This window comes from Quercus robur, chromosome 6, assembly GCF_932294415.1.
Source record: "Quercus robur chromosome 6, dhQueRobu3.1, whole genome shotgun sequence".
In the NCBI taxonomy this organism is placed as follows: Eukaryota; Viridiplantae; Streptophyta; class Magnoliopsida; order Fagales; family Fagaceae; genus Quercus; species Quercus robur.
Window position 1 is genome coordinate 33,538,950 of NC_065539.1, and position 26,538 is coordinate 33,565,487.

General features: G+C 37.5%; 3 protein-coding genes across 3 annotated transcripts in view; all 3 read left to right on the forward strand.

The window, feature by feature from the left end:
* The first annotated feature begins 5,736 nt into the window (after positions 1 to 5,736).
* On the forward strand, positions 5,737 to 7,014 carry LOC126690113 (late embryogenesis abundant protein 2-like). Its single transcript, XM_050385244.1, has 3 exons — positions 5,737 to 5,760; positions 5,985 to 6,152; positions 6,680 to 7,014. Exons 1-3 carry the CDS (start codon positions 5,737 to 5,739, stop codon positions 6,767 to 6,769), a joined length of 282 nt encoding a protein of 93 aa, XP_050241201.1. The 3' UTR covers positions 6,770 to 7,014.
* Positions 7,015 to 10,076: 3,062 nt separating this feature from the next.
* Positions 10,077 to 26,538, forward strand: part of LOC126688509 (uncharacterized) — a 51,685-nt gene continuing 35,223 nt past the window's right edge. Inside the window, exon 1 of the mRNA XM_050383224.1 lies at positions 10,077 to 10,203. Coding sequence (XP_050239181.1) covers positions 10,126 to 10,203 — 78 coding nt within the window. The 5' untranslated portion in view covers positions 10,077 to 10,125. The remainder of the gene's footprint in view (positions 10,204 to 26,538) is intronic.
* On the forward strand, positions 13,280 to 15,370 carry LOC126688512 (late embryogenesis abundant protein 2-like). The gene is made up of 3 exons (XM_050383229.1): positions 13,280 to 13,388; positions 14,308 to 14,475; positions 15,013 to 15,370. The coding sequence occupies exons 1-3, from the start codon at positions 13,335 to 13,337 to the stop codon at positions 15,100 to 15,102; spliced, it is 312 nt and encodes a 103-aa protein (XP_050239186.1). The 5' UTR covers positions 13,280 to 13,334; the 3' UTR covers positions 15,103 to 15,370.

Here is a 26,538-nt window from a genome sequence, read left to right on the forward strand (position 1 = left end):
CTATGAGCTTTGTGGGAATATTAATCCTAAGAAGCAAGTTTCGAATAAAACCCCACTCAAGTTTGTCATAAGCCATCTCCAAATCTATCTTCAAAGCCATGTACCCCGTCTTCCCTCTCTTTTTCCCCAGGGAATGAATTATCTCTTGAGCAATGATGACATTGTCAATACCTTTTCTACCCGGGACAAACGTCGTCTGTAAGGGGGATATAAGCTTATCCAAGAAAGGTCTCAACCTTGCCACAATAATCTTGGTCACCACTTTATACACCGTGTTACAAAGGCTAATAGGTCTATAATTACCTAAAGTCTCAGGACCTTGGATCTTAGGAATCAAAGCAATAAGAGTTTTATTTCAAATGCTCAGGCATTGTCCCACTCCTAAAAATCTGAATAACTTCCTCAACCAAAGAGTCTCCCACAAGCGGCCAAAATTTTTGGAAAAAACCAGCATGAAGTCCATCCGGACCCGGCGCTTTGAAAGGTTTTAAGGACCACAAGGCAGCCTTAATTTCTTCCTTAGTCACCTCTCCACCTATGCTCTCTCTATCCCCATCCGAGAGTCTAATCTGACCTTGCAACATGATAGGGTCTTCCCTTAAAGCACTCTCATGAGACGTCGAGTATATCCCATTGAAACCACTTCTAATAAACTCTTTAACGTCACTTTCCTCATGAATCCACTCCCCCATTGCATTTTTGATTGCCATGATCTGATTCCTTTTCCTCCTAACCAACGTCGAAACATGATAGAAAGCTATATTACGATCACCCTGAACCATCCAATTAACCCGAGACTTTAACGCCCATAACTCCTCCTCTTGATTGAGAACAAGATCAAGATCCCTAAGGAGATCCTCTTCCAACTCAAGAAGAAAACTAGAAGGTTTGATAGCAATAGCCCTCTGAATACCATTGATCCTAGCCATCAAAAATTTTTTCCTAGTAAAAATATTCCCGAACTAATTTTTATTCCAAGCCATAACATTCCTAGTGAAGCTATCAACGGCCTCAATAAGATTATTTGCCCCTCCCCATGCTTGAGAAACAACATCAGGGAAAGTAGGGTCTAACAACCAGCACGTTTGGAACCTAAACGGCCTCTTCTTACCACCACTTGAACCTAGTTGCATCTCTAACAGAATAGGGCAGTGATCAGAATGATACCTAGGAAGATGGGTAATTATTGCATACGGGTAAAGCAAGCACCACTTAGGATTCACAAAGAACCTATCTATCCTCTCTTGAAAACCAAAACAATCAAAACCTCACTCTCACTCACTCTTTCATGGCCACGGCCATGGCCACGCACCTCCAATCCCATCACTGCGTCTCCCCCAAGTTCCCTTATCTCCGAAACACTAACCTCACTCCTCGATTCTCGTCTCTTTTTCCCAGGAAAGTTAGGGTTCTCATGTTCCGGGAAAAGTTCAGAAGCCGAGACCGAGTGTTCTACTTCGTTTGTTGCTTCCGTAAAAACAATTCCGAAATCGAAACAATTTCGGATGACGAGAACGAGAATGAGCGGCCTCCTTTTGATCTTAATCTTGTCGTCGTTCTTGCTGGTTACGCATTCGAAGCCTACACTAGCCCCCCTGTAAATGCTTTTTTCTTTTCAAATTGTTTAAGAATTCATATATATATATATATATATATAGCGTTTGAAACAAATAGAAATTCGAAGAATAACTAATAAGAGTAAAGAATTACGAGATTGAAAATTAGAGTATTGGATATTGAATTTTGTTTTTTGAAAATTTATTATTTTAATTTTTCTTAATATGCTTCAAGAGATACAAGATTGAAAAAATGACTATTGGATTTTGAAAAAAATGTTTCAGTGCTAGGCGATCAGTAGAAAATTAAGTACAGAAGCATATTAAACGCTACACTAAAAATTCAACTTAACTAGGCCTTGTACTTTAATTTTATCTGAGTTATATAAAATTGCGCAAATTATTTATTTATTGGAATACAGATAACATAATGCAAGAGAAAAAAAAAAGTTAAAAATTTACTTATTATTGGCATTCTTGGGAAATTAGTCAGTAGAGAATTACTTAAAGAAGTGTTTGGTTTTGATCAATTCTGGTGCGATCTTATGTGTTGATTTTAATTTTTGTTCAGGAAAATGTTGGAAGGTGTGAAGTTGATGCTGCAGGTTGTAAGGCAGTGTATCTTTCGGAGTATGTGTTAATTTTCTGTATTAATAGTTAAAGGCTTAGTGTATCTGTTGTTATTATTAAAAGTATGTAACCGCAAGGGGTTGGCTTAGTGGTTCCTAAGGCCTCATGATATCCATGAGATCTTGGGTTCAAAACCTCTTGCCAGTATCTTGTGGCCATCTCATAAGATTCCTTCCTGTAATAACCTAGTGTGTGTGAGACAGAGGGATTGCATACATGCGAGGGAATGGTCAGATACTTGAAGAGTTGGACACCCTCATTTGTAAAAAAAAAAAAAAAAAAAGTATGTTATTTATATTATGGAGGTGTGTCACTAGTGTGAAATATGGAGAAGCATAGGGGAGGAAGGGTGGACAACATGGATAGTTAGAGGGTTGCATGGGGTTGGTTTATGGAAGAGCATTAAAGGGATTGAGAAAGTAAAAGGAGGTTATTCAATATCCATAGCCATTGTGGGTTTTATTACTTTCTTCCATTCCATCCTCTCATAAGAAATTAGGACGTATTTTCTGAACAAATCAAAATTCTAGTGAGCAATGGTTTGCAAATCCTTTGTTGGCACAATCTATGGTGTGGTGAGTCTTCCATAAAGGACCTGTTCCTTGATCATTTTACTTTGTAGACAATAAAACTTTGTGATCATATTGGCACTTAAGCGTCCAAACTCCAGAACACGAGAACTCTCCTTCACACCCAAACATACAAACCCCAAACCTGAAACAAGCACATCTCACTCTACCGGAGACAGGTGCATCTCATCGGCAGTAGAAAATTCATCGATGGTAGAAAACCCATTTGCAAACCCTCACTCTACCTGAGACAAGCGCATCTCATCGACAGTAGAAACCTATCCGCAGCAAAAAACCCATTGGCGGACACTTAAGTGTTCTGGAATATGATCACCTCTCTCAGCTCTCTCACTATCTCGCACTGAGGTCACTGTCTCGCACTGAGGTCACTGTCTCGCACTCAGCTCTATCACTACTCCCATTTATTCATTATCAAACCACATCAATCCACTGGAAATTTTGTTTTTCCCTCATTTCCACATAACCCCAAACCAGATACATAAAACACTTGGAGTTTTATTCCAGTAGAAATCGAGTCTTGCAAACTTGAGATCAGTGGCATTTCTCATTGAAAATCGAGTCTTAAAGACTCAGTTTTGCTTTGTAGAACTTGAGTCTTTAAGACTTGAGATCTATGTGGCATAATAGTGCATAATACTGTCCAACTCAGCAAGTAGGAATCGAGTCTTTAAGCCTCGAGTTTCAAAAGGAACTTGAGTTTCTAAAACTCGAGATGCTAGTTTCCAACTATCTTTCAAACGCGTGTTAACTTACTATATTCTATCCCCTTACTATGCTAGAACCCAAATATCCCTGCACAAGTTCATTAAATGGTTTAAAAATAAAAGTTTAAAACCACACAATATTATTAAAGTATATTATAATATAATATAATATAAATCCTGGCACTATGTCTTCTTCTTCAAAATCAAGTTGCAAACGTTTCTATCGAAAAGAAAAAAAATAAAGAAAGCTAGGCAGCAAAGACCATAAATTGGAGCTGCTGGTTTGGGCAGCCGATGTTAACCTAGTGCTTTGTGCAGATCAGCTCCCAAAAGTCGTTCTTCTTGTTCATGATTCTCAGCTAGCCCACATTTCTTCATCTTTGTTGGAAAGAATTGAGAAAGATAACAAAAACTGAGACTAATAGATGAATTTGGTGGTAAAGGGGTATCTAATGAGAAGAGAAAATAGCGAAAGAGAAAAAAAAAATGAGAAGGAAAAAAAGAAGAAAGAAGAGAAGCCGGAGAGAGAGAGAGAGAAAGAAAAGAGAAAATGATTTTTTAATGAGAAAAAAGAGAAAACTTTAATAAAATATTATTATTTTTTTAGCTTTTTGCTACCGTGCACAGCCATAAAGAGTTGTGCACTATAGCAAAAAACTAAAATTTTTTACCTATAATACCACTACTGCAGCATGCATTTTTGGGTTTTGGTGAAGCTAAAATAACTATATAGCTATTTAGCTTCACTGCTGCTAATGCTAGTTCAACTCTCGGTGATCCAAAGTCCTTTTTCATAGGCGTTGCCAATTTCAGCCACCCAATGCCTATTTCAAAGCAGAAATACAAGCTTGCCCCTTACATCAACAAACACGTACTTATGTATAGCATAATTCTTGACTTCCATGTGTCACTTCTCTATGGACCTCTAACTGCTATAAATACTTCAGAAAACAAGGCAGAATAACATTGAGATTAAGAAATTGAAAAAGTTGAAAACTTGGTTATATAACATTTTCTGAGCAAAGATGGCCAGCGCAAAGCAAAATTACAAATCAGGTCAAGCCCATGGACAGAGCCAGGTAGGAAAATTTTCCAATGGGGATTAAATTATATTCTTTTAATTAACCATGTTTTTTTTTATGGGACTTTTATAATTTAACCATGTCAACACTTAGCACCATATTTGAAGAGCATTAGTTTTAGGAATTGTAAAACTCCCAATATGCAATTTTATACCATCAAACCACAAAATCAAAAGCATTACTTGGGATGTTATTTTTTAAAAAATTTGCAACCAAGCTACAACAATATTTTGCAACCAAGCAGTAGCAAGATGGTATTTTTTTTTTAAAATAATTTTTTATAGTCTCTCACATATTTTATATTATTTCTAATTCTTCTAATCTCTCTCTCTCTCTCTCTCTCTCTCTCTCTCTCTCATATTATTGTCTCTCACCTCTTTTTAAATATTTTTTTTATTGTCTCTCACCTCTTTTGGGTTATATTATTTTATTGTGTAGATATATTATTTTAATATAGGAAAATATAAACTAGGACGTTGGGTATTGGGCATGGTTGTCAAAATCCCGTTCTGGATTTTACGATCCTACGATTTTACGATCTCACCTACCCAAAACGATCTAAATCTTTCAAGGATCTTTGCGATCGTTCAGGATTGGTAAGATCGTACGATTTTGACAATCCCAAACAACCTTGGTTTCTTGTAATCTTCTTTAACTTGATAGAAGGCTCAGTTGGACCCAAATGAAAAATAAATCCCAATAGATCAAGTTTTTCCACTCTAATATAGAGAGAGTATCAGTTAGACTCAAATAAAAAATATTTCAATAAAGTGTCACATTTTGAGATTTTTGGCATCTTTAAATAATGCTACAAATGAATGTAGTAATGTATGGTAATTATATTAATGAATGTATAATTTATGTGATTATTTAACATACCAATATGTATTTTTTGTTTTTTTCTCAAATAATGTAGGATCTTACGATCCACGATCCGATCCTACGATCCACGATCCCACCTACCTCCCACGATCCTATGTAGGATCCCGATTTTGACAACCTTGGTATTGGGTGTATTGTAAAGTGGAATGATATAATAAATAAAGTAGTTTTTTAGATGGTAAAATAGAACATTTTTTGCAATCTTGAATGCTAATGCTTGAAGATATTGATTATTGACTATTCATTTTGCGTAAACATGTGTATACAGTATACATGTTATTTGTAATACAACATGGCAAATGTTAGAATAATGTGGGTAATATTTAATAAAAAAAATTGGATAAATGGGAGAAATTGTATAAAGTTGACCCTAAAGCTTATAAAATTAACAAAATACTGACATAAAGCTAAGTGGCTGACAAAATTCTGATATAGAGTGGTAAATTCTGACATAAAGTGGTGTGTTAACGGGCACTTTAAGATGCCCATTAACACAACCCATATAACAATAACTAACCATTTATTTTTGTGTTTGGGCAGGCCAAGACTGAAGAGTGGGTTCAATCCACAAAGGACACAACCAATGCAACCAAAGACAGGACAGCTAGTGCAGCTCAATTTGCTAAAGACAGGACAGCCAGTGCAACTCAATCAACTCAGGAGTTTGCCCAACATGGAAAGGATCAAAGTGCCGGCTTCCTCCAGCAGGTTCTCCCTCATTTTATTTTATTTTTCAAGGGATGTTACCAAATTCAACAATCTCTAGACAAATAAAAATCCTCTAATATATCTTCTTATAATAAAGTAATCAAAGTTAAAAAATGAAAAAAAAAAAAAAAAAAAAACTCAAACGCATGATTGCTTCAATTAATTGAGTATAAAGTGGATCATCAAAACTACGATAGAGTTTAGAAAATTTACATTCATTCGGAGTTTTATTAATAATATTCACACCTCATAAACATATATGGGTTGGTTTGGGTTTTACTTGTTTTAGGTCTTGTTGGGTATTTGAGTTATTTCCTAACAAAGAAAAAAACAAAAACCCACACACATATGTTTACACTCAACTATGGACTTTTTTGCATCATATGCTATATCAGAATGAGAGATTTATAATTTATTAGACTTCTAGTTTTAGCGTATATATAGAAAAAAAATACATTTAAATGTTTATGTCTTGGATTTTAGGAGGATATTCACGGTGCAACATTGTTAATTTGTTCCTATAACAGACCGGAGAACAGGTAAAGAACATTGCTCAGAACGCTGTAGACAGTGTGAAGAACACGATTGGAATGGCTGAAAATAACGCTAAGAAATGAAAGAAAAAACTTATTTGTCTCTCATATTATGATGCTACATTAATGGATTTAGGCTCTTTTTTTGTTGGTTTTTTCACCTAGGTTTTTGCTCTTCCTGACTAACAAGGACAAGCAACATTGCCATTGAAGTGAGATTTCTTTTAAGAAAACTCCCCTCGGTTGTAATAAAGACATTTGCTTTTCATTATAATTTGAGATGTAATAAAGGCTTAACAATAATACATATGTAAAGCTGATTTGTTTCATCTTCTTCAATATCTTTATGCATCTTCTCAATATATACATACATACATACATATATATATATATATATATGTATATATCTTTATGTAAAATTTCCCATTTTTTGTTAATGTTTCTAAGGATGTATAGCCAATTTGCCATATAGAACCAATTTAAGTGGTATATTTGTGTTAGGTTTTAGACCCCTGTAAACTAGATTGTTTAACCTAATTAATTAACCAAGTGAATACTTAGGTTTATTATTCAGATCTAGGTTAAAACAATAATGTCATATCATGTAAAGCAGTGGAAAATCAAGAACACAATGATATAATCACCCAGGAAAACTAAACCAGTAAAAAACCTGGGGAGGATTTAACCTAGCTATCCTCAAGCTAAAAAGCAAATCTACTATAAAGAATTGAAGTTTACAATAAGATTTAGACCACTAACATCCTATTGCTACCACATGTAGAATTTACTGACACGACCACGTGCAAACTCCGAATCCACAGACTCGTCCTCTATTAGGCCTTTAAACCAACACAAGCTCACTTGCTTGTGACTTTGAGACTCCATTCAAAGGTTTTGGATCTCCTTACACGTTAATCTTGTATGCAGCAACTTCTACAACATCGGATCTTGAGATTCTTCAAGGAATAACACCAGTAGAAGACTTTTGAGAGCTTTTGGGTACAGAACTCTAGATCTACAAAAGAGGCACAAGATGCACTCAAATCTCTCTAAAAAAACTCTGAAAAGCCCCTCTAGGGTTAGCTTATAATGTCCTTTAAATATTGGAACAAACAGCTTGCGATTTGGGCTTCAAACGATCAAGTTATAGGCTTTTTACGTTTGTTGATTTTTTGCTGATATGCAACTTTCGATCGATGGAGTACCAATCGAACGAAACAGATTGTAACTCATTTTTTTTTTCATCCTAAACTTGAGTTTTTTGTGTTGGACTTGAAAGTACACTATTCTAAACTAATGAGACTTACTTTTTGTCACGGTTTGCCAACATTACGAACTCAAAACCTAACAATTTTAATGTTTTATCTTCTTCTTTGTTTAGAGAACATATTTTCATTAATTTATTATGTTTAAAAAATAATTTTGGATAAAAGAAGGTTGTATTTAAAAAGTAATGGTATGTTTGGGATGGTGTAATAACTCTTGTAATGGAATAAGTTTTTTGGTAAACCAGAGACTATATTAATTTAAAGCAATAAAGTTTGGGTAGAGCTTCTTACGATACATGCTAATGGCATCAAAGTATGAAAGCCTTACAATATTTGAAGGCGAACAAACAAAACTAGTAAAATCTTCTTGTTGATATTCCCCATTCTTAGCTAATATGTATGCACACTGATTAGCTTCCTAGTAAAAGTAATTAACCTTCACCTTTGGAATTGATCCCAAAAGGTACCTGCAGTTCGACATAAGGAGAGTGTGAGCAGTGTTTATATAGTATTAGAAGGAGATTTATATATATATATATATATATATAAGTTTTAGGTATAAAAAGAAATTATTTCTCTTTACCCCCTTCTGACATGTTTCTTAAAAGGAAATAAAAATCGAGAGTGCCAACTTAAAAAGTAAACAAATATCTCTATTTCTCATCCAAGAATGCAAAAATATAGCTCTATTTCTCATCCAGGAAGGCAAAGATATCTATCTTGATTCTAATAAAAAAAAGAAAAAAAAAGGGGAGAAAATCCAAAATAAATCTTAAAGATTTTTCCTTGTGACAAGTTAAATTTAGACGTTTTAATATTATCATTTTAAGCCCTAAACTTTATAAATTAGGACAATCTAACTCCTCCATCTATATTTATTGAAAACTACTAATGGAGTAACCTATTTGATGGGAGAAAAATTTATATTATCCTTTATTACACCTAAATAGTACCATTTTGTCTTGGATGGTTTGTCATTTTCTACATATTAAAGAGGGTAAAACACAATACAGAAACAAGACAGAGTATGGATGAGAGAGAGAGAGATCTGATATGGTAGAGTGGGCAAAGTAGTTTCGTTTGGATATAATAGTTGCTAAAAAATGTTCTGATCATATTGGACGTCTCTTTTAGTGGTTTGTAATAGAAATAGAGAAAGATTAAATTATCACAACTTATAAAGTATAAATTAAAAACGACCAAAAATTAAAAAGTAAGAATATAATTTGTCACAAGGAGGATAGGAGGACAACTATGAATTTTTTTTTTTGAACTTAAAAAATAAAGAAAGATATGAATAGCACAAAGACAAAAACATCTTGATAAAAAATATTTGTTTTCTACCCTAAAATTTGTATGAAGTTTTTTTTTTTGTTTAATCCTTAAACTATTCAAAATGGTACATATTTTATTTTTCCTTCCATGTTCAAGTATTTTAACGTATCTATCTAAATAGGTGTCACTAATTTTAGTATTAGAGAGTTCGACGTGGACTATTACATTTGAAAAAAGGCCAAAAAGAAAGAATACATATGAGACGAGCAAGTAGCATGAAACTATTGGTCACAAGTAAATACAAAAGTTTATTATTATTATTTTTTAAATTTAAGGAAAAAAAAAAGAGATTTTTCAAGTTCTTTTTAAAATTCAAAGAAAAAATTGTGACATTTTGGAAAACAATATTGATAAAAGTTAATAAATGCTTTAAGAACATTGATTTAAGAAACCTTTTAGAAATTTTTTATATGAAAAGAAAAAATTTATTAAATTTTTTTTGACAAACTTTCATAATTTGTATCAAAAATTTTCTAAAATAATTTATTAATAATTGCCACTCATTAATAAAACCCAAGAATATTTTAGTTCGAAATGTCTATTATTCTTTTTTTCCAAAAAAAAAAAACGAATTCCCAAAACGCAGTGAAATTTGGCAGGACGCAAAGTATGATCTCAAAGTATCTAGGACGACCGTTGGCCACGTGGCTCTTTGGCTCTGCACTCTACTTCATTCTCAGAGCTTCCATTCTCACTTACGTGGACGTGCACAATAAGCCCATTTCCACATAAACAACCCGCCCTCCCCCCTTTATTATACAGAATTACACAAACTGCCACTACCACACACTACCACTTCAAAAACCAAAACAATCACAACCTCACTCTCACTCTCTCATGGCCACGGCCACGGCCACGCTCCTCCAATCCCATCACTGCGTCTCCCCCAAGTTCCCTTATCTCCAAATCCCTAACCTCACTCCTCGATTCTCATCTCTTTTTCCCAGGAAAGTTAGGGTTCTCACTTTCCGGGAAAAGTTCAGAGGCCGAGACCGAGTGTACTACTCCGTTTGTTGCTTCCGTAAAAACAATTCCGAAATCGAAGCAATTTCGGTTGACGAGAACGAGAATGAGCGGCCTCCGTTTGATCTTAATCTCGCCGTCGTTCTTGCTGGTTTCGCATTCGAAGCCTACACTAGTTCCCCTGTAAATGTTTTTTTCTTTTCAAATTGTTTAAGAATTCATATATATATATATATATATATATTGTTTGAAACAAATAGAAATACGAAGAATAACTAACAAGAGTAAAGAATTACGAGATTAAAAATTTGAGTATTGGATATTGAATTTTGTTTTTTGAAAATTTATTATTTTAATTTTTCTTAATATGCTTCAAGAGATACGAGATTGAAAAAATGACTATTGGATTTTGAAAAAAATGTTTCAGTGCTAGGCGATCAGTAGAAAATTAAGTACAGAAGCATATTAAACGCTACACTAAAAATTCAACTTAACTAGGCCTTGTACTTTAATTGTATCTGAGTTATATATAATTGCGCAAATTATTTATTTATTGGAATACGGATAACATAATGCAAGGGAAAAAAAAAAAAAAGTTAAAAATTTACTTATTATTGGCTTTCTTGGGAAATTAGACAGTAGAGAATTACTTAAAGAAGTGTTTGGTTTTGATCAATTCTGGTGCGATCTTATGTGTTGATTTTAATTTTTGTTCAGGAAAATGTTGGAAGGTGTGAAGTTGATGCTGCAGGTTGTAAGGCAGTGTATCTTTCGGAGTATGTGTTAATTTTCTGTATTAATAGTTAAAGGCTTAGTGTATCTGTTGTTATTATTAAAAGTATGTAACCGCAAGGGGTTGGCTTAGTGGTTCCTAAGGCCTCATGATATCCATGAGATCTTGGGTTCAAAACCTCTTGCCAGTATCTTGTGGCCATCTCATAAGATTCCTTCCTGTAATAACCTAGTGTGTGTGAGACGGAGGGATTGCATACATGCGAGGGAATGGTCAGATACTTGAAGAGTTGGACACCCTCATTTGTAAAAAAAAAAAAAAAAAAGTATGTTATTTATATTATGGAGGTGTGTCACTAGTGTGAAATATGGAGAAGCATAGGGGAGGAAGGGTGGACAACATGGATAGTTAGAGGGTTGCATGGGGTTGGTTTATGGAAGAGCATTAAAGGGATTGAGAAAGTAAAAGGAGGTTATTCAATATCCATAGCCATTGTGGGTTTCATTACTTTCTTCCATTCCATCCTCTCATAAGAAATTAGGACGTATTTTCTGAACAAATCAAAATTCTAGTGAGCAATGGTTTGCAAATCCTTTGTTGGCACAATCTATGGTGTGGTGAGTCTTCCATAAAGGACCTGTTCCTTGATCATTTTACTTTGTAGACAATAAAACTTTGTGATCATAATGGCACTTAAGCGTCCAAACTCCAGAACACGAGAACTTTCCTTCACACCCAAACATACAAACCCTAAACCTAAAACAAGCGCATCTCACTCTATCGGAGACAAGTGCATCTCATCGGCAACAAAAAATTCATCGATGGTAGAAAACCCATTTGCAAACCCTCTCTCTACCGGAGACAAGCGCATCTCATCAGCAGTAGAAACCTATCGGCAGCAAAAAACCCATTGGCGGACACTTAAGTGTTCTGGAATATGATCACCTCACTCAGCTCTCTCACTATCTCGCACTGAGGTCACTGTCTCGCACTCAGCTCTATCACTACTCCCATTTATTCGTTATCAAACCACATCAATCCACTGGAAATTTTGTTTTTCCCTCATTTCCACATAACCCCAAACTAGATACATAAAACACTTGGAGTTTTATTCTAGTAGAAATCGAGTCTTGTAAGCTTGAGATCAGTGGCATTTCTCGATGAAAATCGAGTCTTAAAGACTCAGTTTTGCTTTGTAGAACTTGAGTCTTTAAGACTTGAGATCTATGTGGCATAATAGTGCATAATACTGTCCAACTCAGCAAGTAGGAATCGAGTCTTTAGGCCTCGAGTTTCATAAGGAACTTGAGTTTCTAAAACTCGAGATGCTAGTTTCCAACTATCTTTCAAACGCGTGTTAACTTACTATATTCTATCTCCTTACTATGCTAGAACCCAAATATCCCTGCACAAGTTCATTAAATGGTTTAAAAATAAAAGTTTAAAACCACACAGTATTATTAAAGTATATTATAATATAATATAATATAAATCCTGGCACTATGTCTTCTTCTTCAAAATCAAGTTGCAAACGTTTCTATCAAAAAGAAAAAAAATAAAGAAAGCTAGGCAGCAAAGACCATAAATTGGAGCTGCTGGTTTGGGCAGCCGATGTTAACCTAGTGCTTTGTGCAGATCAACTCCCAAAAGTCGTTCTTCTTGTTCATGATTCTCAGCTAGCCCACATTTCTTCATCTTTGTTGGAAAGAATTGAGAAAGATAACAAAAACTGAGACTAATAGATGAATTTGGTGGTAAAGGGGTATCTGATGAGAAGAGAAAATAGTGAAAGAGAAAAAAAAAATGAGAAGGAAAAAAAGAAGAAAGAAGAGAAGCCGGAGAGAGAGAGAGAGAGAGAGAGAGAGAAAAGAGAAAATGATTTTTTAATGAGAAAAAAGAGAAAAGTTTAATAAAATATTATTATTTTTTTAGCTTTTTGCTACCGTGCACAGCCATAAAGAGTTGTGCACTGTAACAAAAAACTAAAATTTTTTACCTATAATATCACTACTACAGCATGCATTTTTGTGTTTTGGTGAAGCTAAAATAGTTATATAGCTATTTAGTTTCACTGCTGCTAATGCTAGTTCAACTCTCGGTGATCCAAAGTCCTTTTTCATAGGCGTTGCCAATTTCAGCCACCCAATGCCTATTTCAAAGCAGAAATACAAGCCTGCTCCTTACATCAACAAACACGTACTTATGTATAGCATAATTCCTGACTTCCATGTGTCACTTCTCTATGGACCTCTAACTGCTATAAATACTTCAGAAAACAAGGCAGAATAACATTGAGATCAAGAAATTGAAAAAGTTGAAAACTTGGTTATATAACATTTTCTGAGCAAAGATGGCCAGCGCAAAGCAAAATTACAAATCAGGTCAAGCCCATGGACAGGGCCAGGTAGGAAAATTTTCCAATGGGGATTAAATTATATTCTTTTAATTAATCATGTTTTTTACTTATTTTATGGGACTTTTATAATTTAACCATGTTAGCACTTAGCACCATATTTGTAAGAGCATTAGTTTTAGGAGTTGTAAAACTCCCAATATGCAATTTTATACCATCAAACCAAAAAATCAAAAGCATTACTTGGGATGTTATTTTTAAAAAAATTTGCAACCAAGCTACAGCAATATTTTGCAACCAAGCAGTAGCAAGATGATATTTTTTTTAAAATAATTTTTTCTGGTCTCTCACATATTTTATATTATTTCTAATTCTTCTAATCTCTCTCTCTCTCTCTCTCTCTCTCTCTCTCTCTCTCTCACATTATTATCTCTCACCTCTTTTTAAATATGTTTTTTTATTCTCTCTCACCTCTTTTGGGTTATATTATTTTATTGTGTAGATATATTATTTTAATATAGGAAAATATAAACTAGGACGTTGGGTATTGGGTGTATTGTAAAGTAGAATGATATAATAAATAAAGTAGTTTTTTAGATGGTAAAATAGAACATTTTTTGCAATCTTGAATGCTAATGCACGAAGATATTGATTGTTGACTGTTCATTTTGCGTAATGATTATTACATGTGTATACAGTATACATGTTATTTGTAATACAACATGGCAAATGTTAAAATAATGTGGGTCATATTTAATAAAACAAATTGGATAAATGGGAGAAATTGTATAAAGTTGACCCTAAAACTTATAAAGTTAACAAAATACTGACATAAAGCTAAGTGGCTGACAAAATTTTGATATAAAGTGGTAAATTCTGACATAAAGTGGTGTGTTAACGGGCACTTTAAGATGCCCATTAACACAACCCATATAACAATAACTAACCATTTATTTTTGTGTTTGGGCAGGCCAAGACTGAAGAGTGGGTTCAATCCACAAAGGACACAACCAATGCAACCAAAGATAGGACAACTAGTGCAGCTGAATCTGCTAAAGACAGGACAGCCAGTGCAGCTCAATCAGCTCAGGAGTTTGCCCAACATGGAAAGGATCAAAGTGCCGGCTTCCTCCAGCAGGTTCTCCCTCATTTTTTTTTATTTTTCAAGGGATGTTACCAAATTCAACAATCTCTAGACAAATAAAAATCCTCTAATATATCTTCTTATAATAAAGTAATCAAAGTTAAAAAATGAAAAAAAAAAAAAAAAAAAAAAAAAAACCTCAAACGCATGATTACTTCAATTAATTGAGTATAAAGTGGATCATCAAAACTACGATAGAGTTTAGAAAATTTACATTCATTCGGAGTTTTATTAATAATATTTGCACTTCATAAACATATATGGGTTGGTTTGGGTTTTACTTGTTTTAGGTCTTGTAGGGTATCTGAGTTATTTCCTAACAAAGGAAAAAACAAAAACCCACACACATATGTTTACACTCAACTATGGACTTTTTTTGCATCATATGCTATATCAAAATGAGAGATTTATAATTTATTAGACTTCTAGTTTTAGCTTATATATAGAAAAAAAAAATACATTTAAATGTTTATGTCTTGGATTTTAGGAGGATATTCACGGTGCAACATTGTTAATTTGTTCCTGTAACAGACTGGAGAACAGGTAAATAACATTGCTCAGAACGCTATAGACAGTGTGAAGAACACGATTGGAATGGCTGAAAATAACGCTAAGAAATGAAAGAAAAGACTTATTTGTCTCTCATATTATGATGCTACATTAATGGATTTAGGCTCTTTTTTTGTTGGTTTTTTCACCTAGGTTTTTGCTCTTCCTGACTAACAAGGACAAGCAACATTGCCGTTGAAGTGAGATTTCTTTTAAGAAAACTCCTCTCGGTTGTAATAAAGACATTTGCTTTTCATTATTTTGATTTTTCCCTTTTCATTATAATATGAGATGTAATAAAGGCTTAACAATAATACATATGTAAAGCTGATTTGTTTCATCTTCTTCAATATCTTTATGCATCTTCTCAATATATACATACATACATACATATATATATATATATATCTTTATGTAAAATTTCCCATTTTTTGTTAATGTTTCTAAGGATGTATAGCCAATTTGCCATACAGAACCAATTTAAGTGGTATATTTCTGTTAGGTTTTCGACCCTTGTAAACTAGATTGTTTAACCTAATTAATTAACCAAGTGAATACTTAGGTTTATTATTCAGATCTAGGTTAAAACAATAAAGTCATATCATGTAAAGCAACGAAAAATAAAGAACACAATGATATAATCATCTAGGAAAACTAAACCGGTAAAAAACCTGGGGAGGATTTAACCTAGCTATCCTCAAGGTAAAAAGCAAATCTACTATAGAGAATTGAAGTTTACAATAAGACTTAGACCACTAACATCCTATTACTACCACATGTAGAACTTACTGACACGACTACGTGCAAGCTCTGAATCCACAGACTCGTCCTCTATTAGGCCTTTACACCAACACAAGCTCACCTGCTTGTGACTTTGAGACTCCATTCAAAGGTTTTGGATCTCCTTACACGTTAATCTTGTATGCAGCAACTTCTACAACATCGGATCTTGAGATTCTTCAAGGAATAACACCAGTAGAAGACTTTAGAGAGCTTTTGGGTACAAAACTCTAGATCTACAAAAGAGGCACAAGATGCACTCAAATCTCTCTAAAAAAACTCTGAAAAGTCCCTCTAGGGTTAGCTTATAATGTCCTTTAAATACTGGGAAAAACAGCTTGCGATTTGGGCTTCAAACGATCAAGTTATAGGCTTTTTACGTTTGTTGATTTTTTGCTAATATGCGACTTTCGATCGATTGAGTACCAATCGAACGAAACAGATTGTAACTCATTTTTTTTTTCATCCTGAACTTGAGTTTTTTGTCTTGGACTTGAAAGTACACTATTCTAAACCAATGAGACTTACTTTTTGTCACGGTTTGCCAACATTACAAACTCAAAACCTAACAATTTTAATATTTTATCTTCTTCTTTGTTTAGAGAACTTATTTTCATTAATTTATTATGTTTAAAAAATAATTTTGGATAAAGGAAGGTTGTATTTAAAAAGTAATGGTATGTTTGGTATGGTGTAATAACTCGTGTAATGGAATAAGTTTTTTGGTAAACCAGAGACTATATTAATTTAAAACAATAAAGTTTGGGCAGAGCTTCTTACGATACATGCTAATGGCATCAAAGTATGAAAGCATTACAATATTTGAAGGCGAACAAACAAAACTAGTAAAATCTTCTTGTTGATATGCCCCATTCTTAGCTAATATGTCTGCACATTGATTAGCTTCTTTGTAAAAGTAATTAACCTTCACCTTTGGAATTGATCCTAAAAGGTACCTGTAGTTCGACATAAGGAGAGTGTGAGCAGTGTTTATATAGTATTAGAAGGAGATTTATCCATATATAAAAGTTTTAGGTATAAAAAGAAATTATTTCTCTTCACCTCCTTCTGACATGTTTCTTAAAAGGAAATAAAAAACGAGAGTACCAACTTAAAAAGTAAACAAATATCTCTATTTCTCATCCAAGAATGCAAAAATATAGCTCTATTTCTCATCCAGGAAGGCAAAGATATCTATCTTGATTCTAATAAAAATAAGAAAAAAAAAGGGGAGAAAATCCAAAATAAATCTTAAAGATTTTCCCTTGTGACAAGTTAAATTTATACGTTTTAATATTATCATTTTAAGCCCTAAACTTTATAAATTAGGACAATCTAACTCCTCCATCTATATTTATTGAAAACTACTAATGGAGTAACCTATTTGATGGGAGAAAATTTTATATTATCCTTCATTACACCTAAATAGTACCATTTTGTCTTGGATGGTTTGTCATTTTCTACGTATTAAAGAGGGTAAGACACAATACAAAAACAGGACAGAGTATGGATGAGGGAGAGAGATCTGATATGGTAGAGTGGGCAAAGTAGTTTCGTTTGTATATAATAGTTGCTAAAAAATGTTCTAATCCTATTGGACGTCTCTTTTAGTGGTTTGTAATAGAAATAGAGAAAGATTAAATTATCATGACTTATAAAGTATAAATTAAAAATGACCAAAAATTAAAAAGTAAGAATATAATTTGTCACAAGGAGGATAGGAGGACAACTATGAAATTTTTTTTTGAACTTAAAAAAATAAAGAAAGATATGTGATAGAGAAGTGGAAAACAATAATCTCCAGATCGTCCAAACGGTTCGTCCAGAGCCTACAGCGCGGGTTGATCCAATAGTTTATCCAGAAGAAGGAGAAACGTCCAAGAATAATAGCACCACTCCATAAGTTTAAGTCTCCCATGGACAACAGAATCGTCCATGAGGATCGTCCATGAGGATCGTCCATGAGAAACCGTTAAATATCCTTGGACGACTAAACCACCCTACACCAGACGGACGAGACCTCAACACTTAGACTTTCAGCAACCCTCAACTATCTCAACAGACCCTTCGAATGAGTTAACTTCCATTAGCAGTTACTATTTTATATCCGTTGAGGTAGTTAACTCCGGAGTTGTTGGTTTCCACAAATCCTGGAGAGGTTATTGGACAAATAACCGCCCCAGGCTCCCTATATAAGGGACCGGTCTGAACCCGACAGAGGTAAGATTTTCTCTCAGACAAATTTCCAAAACACTTGGAACTTCTTTCTCTACGAGTCTAACTTCTCCATCGGAGGGGGTTCAACCGGTCTTCGCCGGTCTCCTCTTTGATCGCGTTTTCTTCCTTGCAGGCCATCAACCGTTTGAACAGCCCACCGAAGCCAGGCCATTCCACCTTACTGATTCGGAACAATATCAGTTGGCGCCGTTTGTGGGGAACGAAGGTTGTTTTGCGACTTTCTTTTCCGCGACAAAGGGTTAGGATGGTCAGGACCAGGTCGAGGGCTACTAGCCCTGGCCGTCAGGGAAGCAGAGGTGCTTCAAGTGATCCCCAGCGTGATCGCCAATCTGCACCAGTCATGCAGACGTCATCCGTTCAGAATATGCAATCCATGGCGGCTGCAATGGCGGAATTGACTCGCCAAAACCAGGAGTTAAGGATGGAGATCACTCAGAGGAGACAGACACGAGAGGAACACGCAGGGCAGACACAAGGCCATGGTGACACACAGAATACTGAGATTGGAAGTCAGTTTAGAGGCACCACTTCACGGACAGTGCCACACTTGAAAGAGGAGATGGACTAAATGAAGAAAGTCATGGAGGAGATGAAGGAGAACATGAGGAGAACGAATCCTATAGAGGATTTGGTCCACAGGACTGACTCTCCTTTTACGGCTTCCATCAATGGTCACCCTCTACCATCAAAGTTCAAATTACCTTCCCTGGACTCGTATGATGGGACGCGTGACCCCTTTGATCACATTGCAACATTCAAGACAACAATGCACCTTCAAGGGGTCCCTGATGAAATCATGTGTCGAGCCTTCCCTACTACCCTTAAAGGCCCGGCACGAGTTTGGTTCAGTAAAATCCCCCCAAGTTCCGTAAGTTCTTTCGAAGAGTTAAGCAAATTGTTTGTTAACAATTTCATCGGGGGACAGAGGCACAAGCGCTCTTCGTCCAGCTTACTGGCCATAGAACAAGGGGAGAATGAAAGCCTGCGGTCATTCATCACTCGCTTCAACAGAGAAGCCCTTAGTGTGGACGAGGTGGACGACAAGCTTCTACTGGCAGCCTTCCACAATGGGATTAATTCAGATTTGTTTATCCACAAGCTATATGAGAAGGAGCCTCAAACCATGGCCGAGCTCGTCCATTCGGCTCAGAACTTCATGAATGCAGAAGATGCGATCATAGCCAAGAAGAGGAAAAGAGCTGAGAGGATGGAAGCGCACCCAGCTCGACACTCAGAACAAGCCCCTCGTCCAAAGAAGGGACGGACGGAAGATAGGAAGGAACGAGATAGCAGGAAGACAGGTCCCTTGGGAAGAAGCCAGAACTATACGCCCCTGAACGCTCCACTTAATCAGGTGCTCATGCAAATCAAAGACGATCCTTCTTTAAAATGGCCAGAGAAGATGAAAGGGGATCCCAACAAGCGCAATAAGAACAAATATTGTCGCTTTCACAGGGACCATGGGCATGACACGGATGAGTGTTATGACCTAAAACAGCAAATTGAGAACCTAATCAGACAAGGAAAGCTGAAGCACTTCGTTGGAAGGGATCGTACAGATGAGAAGTTGAAAGGCAAAATAGAGGAATCATCCCGGCCCCCACTAGGAGAGATAAGGATTATCGTTGGAGGGAACTCGATGAGGTAATCTTCCAAGTTGAAGAAGACGTATCTTAAAGCGGTACAAAACGTCCAGCTCTCTGGACGATCACCAAGGACGAGATCAATGGACGAGCCAACCATTTCCTTCACCGACGAAGATGCTGAGAGGATCCATTACCCGCATGATGATGCGATCGTCATTACACTGCTCATTGCAGATTATACAACCAGGAGAGTGTTAGTTGACAATGGAAGTTCAGCAGACATATTATACTACCCCGCCTTCCAACAAATGAGGCTTGGACGAGATCAACTTCGTCCAGTATGCTTGCCACTGATAGGATTTGGAGGAATGAAGGTGCAGCCTGTGGGTACCATTACATTACCAGTTGTGGTAGGGTCATACCCGCAACAGATAACCAAGGAAGTCAATTTCCTTGTGGTAGATTGTACATCTTCATACAACGCCATTATTGGAAGACCCACTCTTAATAGTTGGAAGGCGATAACTTCGACCTACCATCTATCAGTCAAATTCCCTACGGAGTACGGGATAGGACAAGCACAAGGAGATCAGTTGGCAGCTAGAGAATGCTACTTAGCCATGATGGCTTTGGACGAATAGGTGCAGACAATGAGCATCGAGGAAAGAAGAGTTATTGCAGAGCCCACAGAAGTGTTGGAAGATGTTCTTTTGCAAGAAGATGATCCAGAGAAATTTACCAGAATTGGAACATGTATGAAGGAGAAGGCAAGAGAAGACCTCATCCAGTTCCTGAGAAAAAGTATCGACGTTTTTGCATGGAGTCATGACGACATGCCGGGAATCGACCCAAGTGTGATCACTCATCGATTGAATGTATACCCCTTTTTTAAGCCTATCCGTCAGAAGAAGAGGGTATTCGCTCCTAAGAGGGACAAAGCAATCAAGGAAGAGGTTCAAAAACTGACCACGGCAAAGTTCATTAAGGAAGTCTATTACCCGGATTGGTTAGCCAATGTGGTGATGGTGAAGAAAGCTAATGGAAAGTGGAGAATGTGTGTAGACTTCACTGACTTGAACAAAGCATGTCCCAAGGATAGTTATCCTCTGCCACGCATTGATCAATTGGTGGACTCTACTGCTGGCCATCAGTTGCTGAGCTTCATGGATGCCTTCTCAGGATATAATCAGATCAAGATGGATGAAGCTGATCAGGAGAAAACTTCCTTCATTACCAGCCAAGGCTTGTTTTGCTACAAAGTGATGCCCTTCGGCTTGAAGAACGCAGGGGCAACTTATCAGAGGTTAGTGAATCACATGTTTCGTCCACAGATAGGACGGAATGTGGAGGTTTATGTCGACGACATGCTTGTGAAGAGCATAGACGAGGGAAGCCATCTAGACGACTTACAGGAAACCTTTGAAACACTTCGGCGATATAAGATGAAGTTGAACCCAAGCAAGTGTGCATTCGGAGTGTCGTTGGGAAAGTTTCTGGGGTTCATGGTCTCGCAAAGAGGAATTGAAGCAAATCCGGACAAGATCCAGGCTATATTGAACATGGAGTCACCGAAGAGTATCAAGGAAGTCCAATCCCTCACAGGACGAGTTGCCGCTTTGAACAGGTTTGTTTCGAAAGCCACAGATAAGTGTTTACCTTTCTTTAAAGTCCTCAGGAAGGCATTTGAGTGGACGGACGAATGCCAAAGGGCCTTCCAAGACCTGAAAGACTATCTCACAACTGCCCCATTATTAAGTCCATTCGTGCAAGGAGAAGAACTGTACCTATACTTAGCGGTGTCCCCACATGCCGTAAGTTCAGCTTTAATCAGAGAAGAAGGGAAAATACAAAAGCCGGTGTACTACACTAGCCGGGCACTCAGAGGAGCAGAGGGAAGATATCCGCTCATGGAGAAATTGGCTTTCGCACTAATAACGGCTTCTAGGAAGTTAAGACATTACTTCCAAGTTCATATCATTAATGTCATGACGGACCATCCGCTTAAGAAGGCAATGAACAAGCTGGAAGCCGCAGGACGACTCGTTCAGTGGGCAGTTGAACTTAGTGAATTCAACATTCGGTATCAACCGAGAAATGCAATAAAGGCTCAAGCCCTGGCAGATTTCATTGCGGAGTTCACTCCATGTTACGAAGACCTGGGGGAAGGCGAGTACAACAACAAATGGGTCGTCCATGTTGATGGATCGTCTACATTATATGCTGGAGGAATAGGAGTTGTTTTGCAGTCGCCAGAGGGGGACAAATTGAAATACAAGGCCCATCTGCAATACCAGACTACTAACAATGAAGCGGAGTATGAAGCCCTTTTAAAGGGGTTGGAACTGGCCAAGTCCGTAGAAGCAGACTCAATACTTGTCCTAGGAGATTCTCAATTGGTCATAGGCCAAGTCAATGGGACATGTGAAGCCAAGGAAGACAGAATGAAGAAATATCTAAGGAAGGTAGTACGCCTTGTGAAGAAATTCAAAAAAGTAGATTTTGTTCAAATCCCAAGGGAAGAGAATGTGGAGGCAGATATTTTGGCGAAGGAAGCATCTGCGAATGAGGCCTTGGACGAAATGAATGATGTACACTACATGCCAAGCATAGACCTTCCAGAACTGATGCAGATAGAGGGAGAAGGAAATTGGATGACCCCGATAGTGTCATACTTAAAGGACGGAAGGCTTCCAGAAGAGAAGGAAGAAGCTAGGAAGCTCAGGGTCAAGTCAGCCAGGTATGTGCTTATGGATGAGGTGTTATATAAGAGAGGTTTTTCCCAGCCTCTCTTAAGATGTTTGGCTCCGGACGAGGCAAATTACATGTTGAGGGAGGTTCACGAAGGAGCATGCGGGAACCATTCGGGAGCCAGATCACTCGTCCATAAAGTCATCCGAAGCGAATTTAATTGGCCAACCATCCAAGCTGACGCTAAAGCATATGTCAAAGTATGTGATCAATGTCAACGCTTTAGCAACATTCCCAGACAGCCAGCAGAATATCTCACGCCAATGATGGCCCCTTGGCCTTTCGCACAATGGGGACTCGACATTTTGGGGCCTTTTCCGACTGGAACCCGGCAAATGAAGTTTCTGGTGGTGGGAATAGATTACTTCACAAAATGGGTGGAAGTCGAACCCTTGGCCAAAATTACGCAGCAGAATGTCAAGAACTTCGTCTGGAAGAACATTGTATGCAGATTCGGAGTACCTAGGGTGCTAGTGTTTGACAATGGACGACAGTTTGACAACACACCTTTCAGGGAATTTTGTGAACAGCTTGGAATGAAGAACCATTACTCCTCACCCTCCCACCCACAGGCCAATGGCCAGGCAGAAGTAGCGAACCGATCCTTGCTGAAGATTATCAAGACTCGGCTCGAAAGGGCAAAGGGAATATGGCCGGATGAATTACCAAGTGTTTTATGAGCTTATAGAACGACAGCGAGAACTCCAACAGGAGAAACTCCTTTTAAACTAGCCTATGGAAGCGAGGCAGTTATACCAGCAGAAGTACATATGACGAGCCACAGGGTGAGGAAGTATCAAACTGAAGAAAATGAGGAACAACTCCGTCTTAACCTTGACCTTATGGATGAGGTCAGGATGGATACAGAACAGAGGACAGCAAGGTACAAAAATCTCATGGCAAGACAATATGACGCTATGGTGAAGCCTAGGCGTTTCAACATCGGAGATCTCGTCCTGAAGAAGGTTACCTTGGCAACAAGAAACCCGGCCTACGGGAAACTTGGCCCAAATTGGGAAGGACCTTATAGGGTTATTAACTGCAAAAGGCAAGGATCCTACTATTTGGAAGCTTTGGATGGGCGGAGGCTGGAACACCCTTGAAATGTTGAGCACCTCAGGAAGTACCATCAATAAGTACTGACTCTTCACCAGTGTCCTTGGACGAGATATATGGACGAGCAGAAGTGTTTTACTACTGTCAAGTGTTTTTAAGTATTTTAATAATCCCCTAGAAAGTACATTAGTGTTTTCACTTTTGTGCTATTCATGGATGAGTTGGTTTGTATTTTTAATTCAATAAGGCACTGGCTAATAAGCATGTGCCATGCCTGTGGACGAATGTTTACATAAGTTTGGATTTTCAAATATATATATATATATATTGTTTTCAAGTATATTATTGGAATCCTTATATGTTCATTCAGATTGATCCGCAAAAAGAAAGCAAGTATGGACGAATGAAATCCTTGGACGCAAGGATATGTCGTCCATATGCCTTCCTCCAAAGGAAAGATGAAAAGGTACATCCGTCCAAAGCAAGAGACGAGATGAAACCTAAACTGAAAATTAAGCTAAGGTCCATCCGTCCAGAAATAGGATGAGATGAAACCTAACCTGAAAATAAAACCTAACCTGAAAATAAAACCAAGGTCCATCCGTCCAGAACATAGGACGAGATAAAACCCAAGCTAAAAATAAAGCTATGTTTCATCCGTCCAGAACATGGGACGAGATGAAAAGGGGATACTCGTCTAGACCCCAAGACGAGATGAATTCCCAAAAGTGTTCGTCCGAGACGCGGACGAGCAAAGACTTCAAAACTAGCTTAACAATCCACTACATTGGACGAGAAATTGCTAAAAAGTCTAATCATCAAGGACGACAAAATAATCGTCCATAATTTTGGAATGATGAAAAATCTAGCCAAAAGGAATCAATTTACTTTATCTTGGTGATGTAATAAAATTCATCCCCCATGCCCAAGACGAGGTAAACGGAATTCCTAGATGGACGAACCACACTGCTGATATGAAAATAAAAATTTCATACATAAAGCTGGAAACGTATATATTCAAACACAATGGAAGTAAAAATAGAAGTATTCATTTCTTTCATGAAATTCAAAGGGTGGACGACCAACGTCCAAAAACCCCTTTAGTTGTGAATATGAAAATGTATATAAAACTCGTCCATAATCCTGGACGAGATGATTGTACTTGCATGAGCTTTAAAATAAAAGAAAAAGAAGTAAAAGGCCCAAAACAACGGGCACTTCCATGAAAAAGCAAATAAAAATAAATTTTCTAAGGAAATAGATTTCACTTGGGCAAGCTCGTCTTGGGGTCGTCCTGAGTGACTTCAGTGTTAGCATCGTCCATGATGTTGACGTCCTCGGAACTCGTCTGCAACACAGAACTCTCTGTAGCAAGAGGAAGCTTGAACGAGTTGAAGTCCAAATCAGGATACGCCTCTTTGGCATCAGCACGGAAGTCTTCATACCCAGCTGCATAATGACTGTCTAGACGATTCTTATACTCGTCAGACTTCTTAAAGGCAGCAATTGCTTCCTCACGTGCCTTCTCCAAGGACGAGGTAAGCTCTGAAACTTGTCCCTCGAGATAGACGATGCGAGTATCCTTCTCTAAGTTGTCAGCTTTGAGCTCCTCCACTTCGTTCTTCAACTTCGTCTCGCTTCCCAGCAGACGATTGAAATCCTCTGTCAACCTAATAACCTCCCCCTTCTTGAGCAAAACCTCATGGCCCAGCTCCTTAGCCTTATCTTTGGCTGTCTTGGCCTTTGAAGCAAGCTCCTTGGCTTGGCAGGTCGCTGTATAGAACTTTGACATGGCCTGCATTTGGACGAAAAGGAGTTAGACATTTCATTCAAAATTAAATGTTTACACACAAGGACGAGGAAGAAACTTACCTTGAAAAGGTCATGGATGCCAGAACGCTCAAACTCCTTCACTGACATGTTGTAACATTCGTTAACTTCATGATCAGTGACGATCCCTTTGAACGTCCTCCATGCATAACCCTCGTCCAGAACCAAATTAGAGGGACGATCAGAGGACTCAGACGGGCTAGGCTTGTGAGAAGTTTTGGGAGTAAGGGGAGGATCAGACGGAACAGGATGAACCGTTTGGACGGGCTCCACATCCACCACAGGCTCGTCCAAGTTCACTGTTGGTGGCACGAACTTGGGAACCTTTGGAAGGGAAGTCCTTGGCTTTTGTTTTTTGTGGCCACGACGACTGGGGAGGTCGTCCAGGTCCACAGTACTCGAGATTGATTTAGACTTCCTCTTCCCAGCCTGGACGGAAGCCACTTTAGCAGTAGGGGCAGCAACATCCTCGTCCCCGCTAGCCACTGTTTTCTCCTTGTTTTCCCTCATTGTGCTTATCCCTATGACGAGAAAAATTAATCAGAAAAATTAAAAAAGAAAACCAAAAGGAAAGAGAGCTGAAATAATAGAATATAATGGACGACACTTACTTCGACGAGTGAGCTCTTCGTGACTTAAGTTTTCAGCAGTTGGGACTGGACCAAGTCCCCAAGTAGCTAGACGACTAAGGGTAACTAAGTCGTGGAAAGTCCTTCCTGGAAAGGTGCGAACCACGTCTATCCGGTCCAAGAAAAACTTGTCCAAGCATGGACGAACAACAGCTGCATCACCAAGATAAAGGGTTAGACGAGTAACAGATAAGAAATTTTAAAGGACAAACAAGGTAAAATGGAAAGAAAGACATACCCTCAGGACGAAGACGACCTAGAGGGCTGGTAAAAGGTGGGAAGAGGGGAATACCCACATCAGCTGGGTCCCCAGCCCAATTTCCAGAAATAATAAAAAATTCTTTTTTCCAAAGCCGGTCAGACGAACTACGGCCCGTTATTAAATTGTAATATGAACCTCTGGACGAAAATTGGTAGAACCCAGCAGATTTTTTGATCTCTGAGGGCTTATAGCAGTAAAGGAACTCGTCCACTGTAATTGGACGGTTCCCTTCCAATGCCTCACGCCATAATACTTGCATGGCAACTATCGTCCTCCAGCCATTGGGGTTGAGCTGGTTTGGCCCAATACCCAACCTTTGGAAGAGGTCTCTGCAGAAAGAGTTTAAGGGAAACCTAAGGCCAGCTAATAGGTAAGAAGC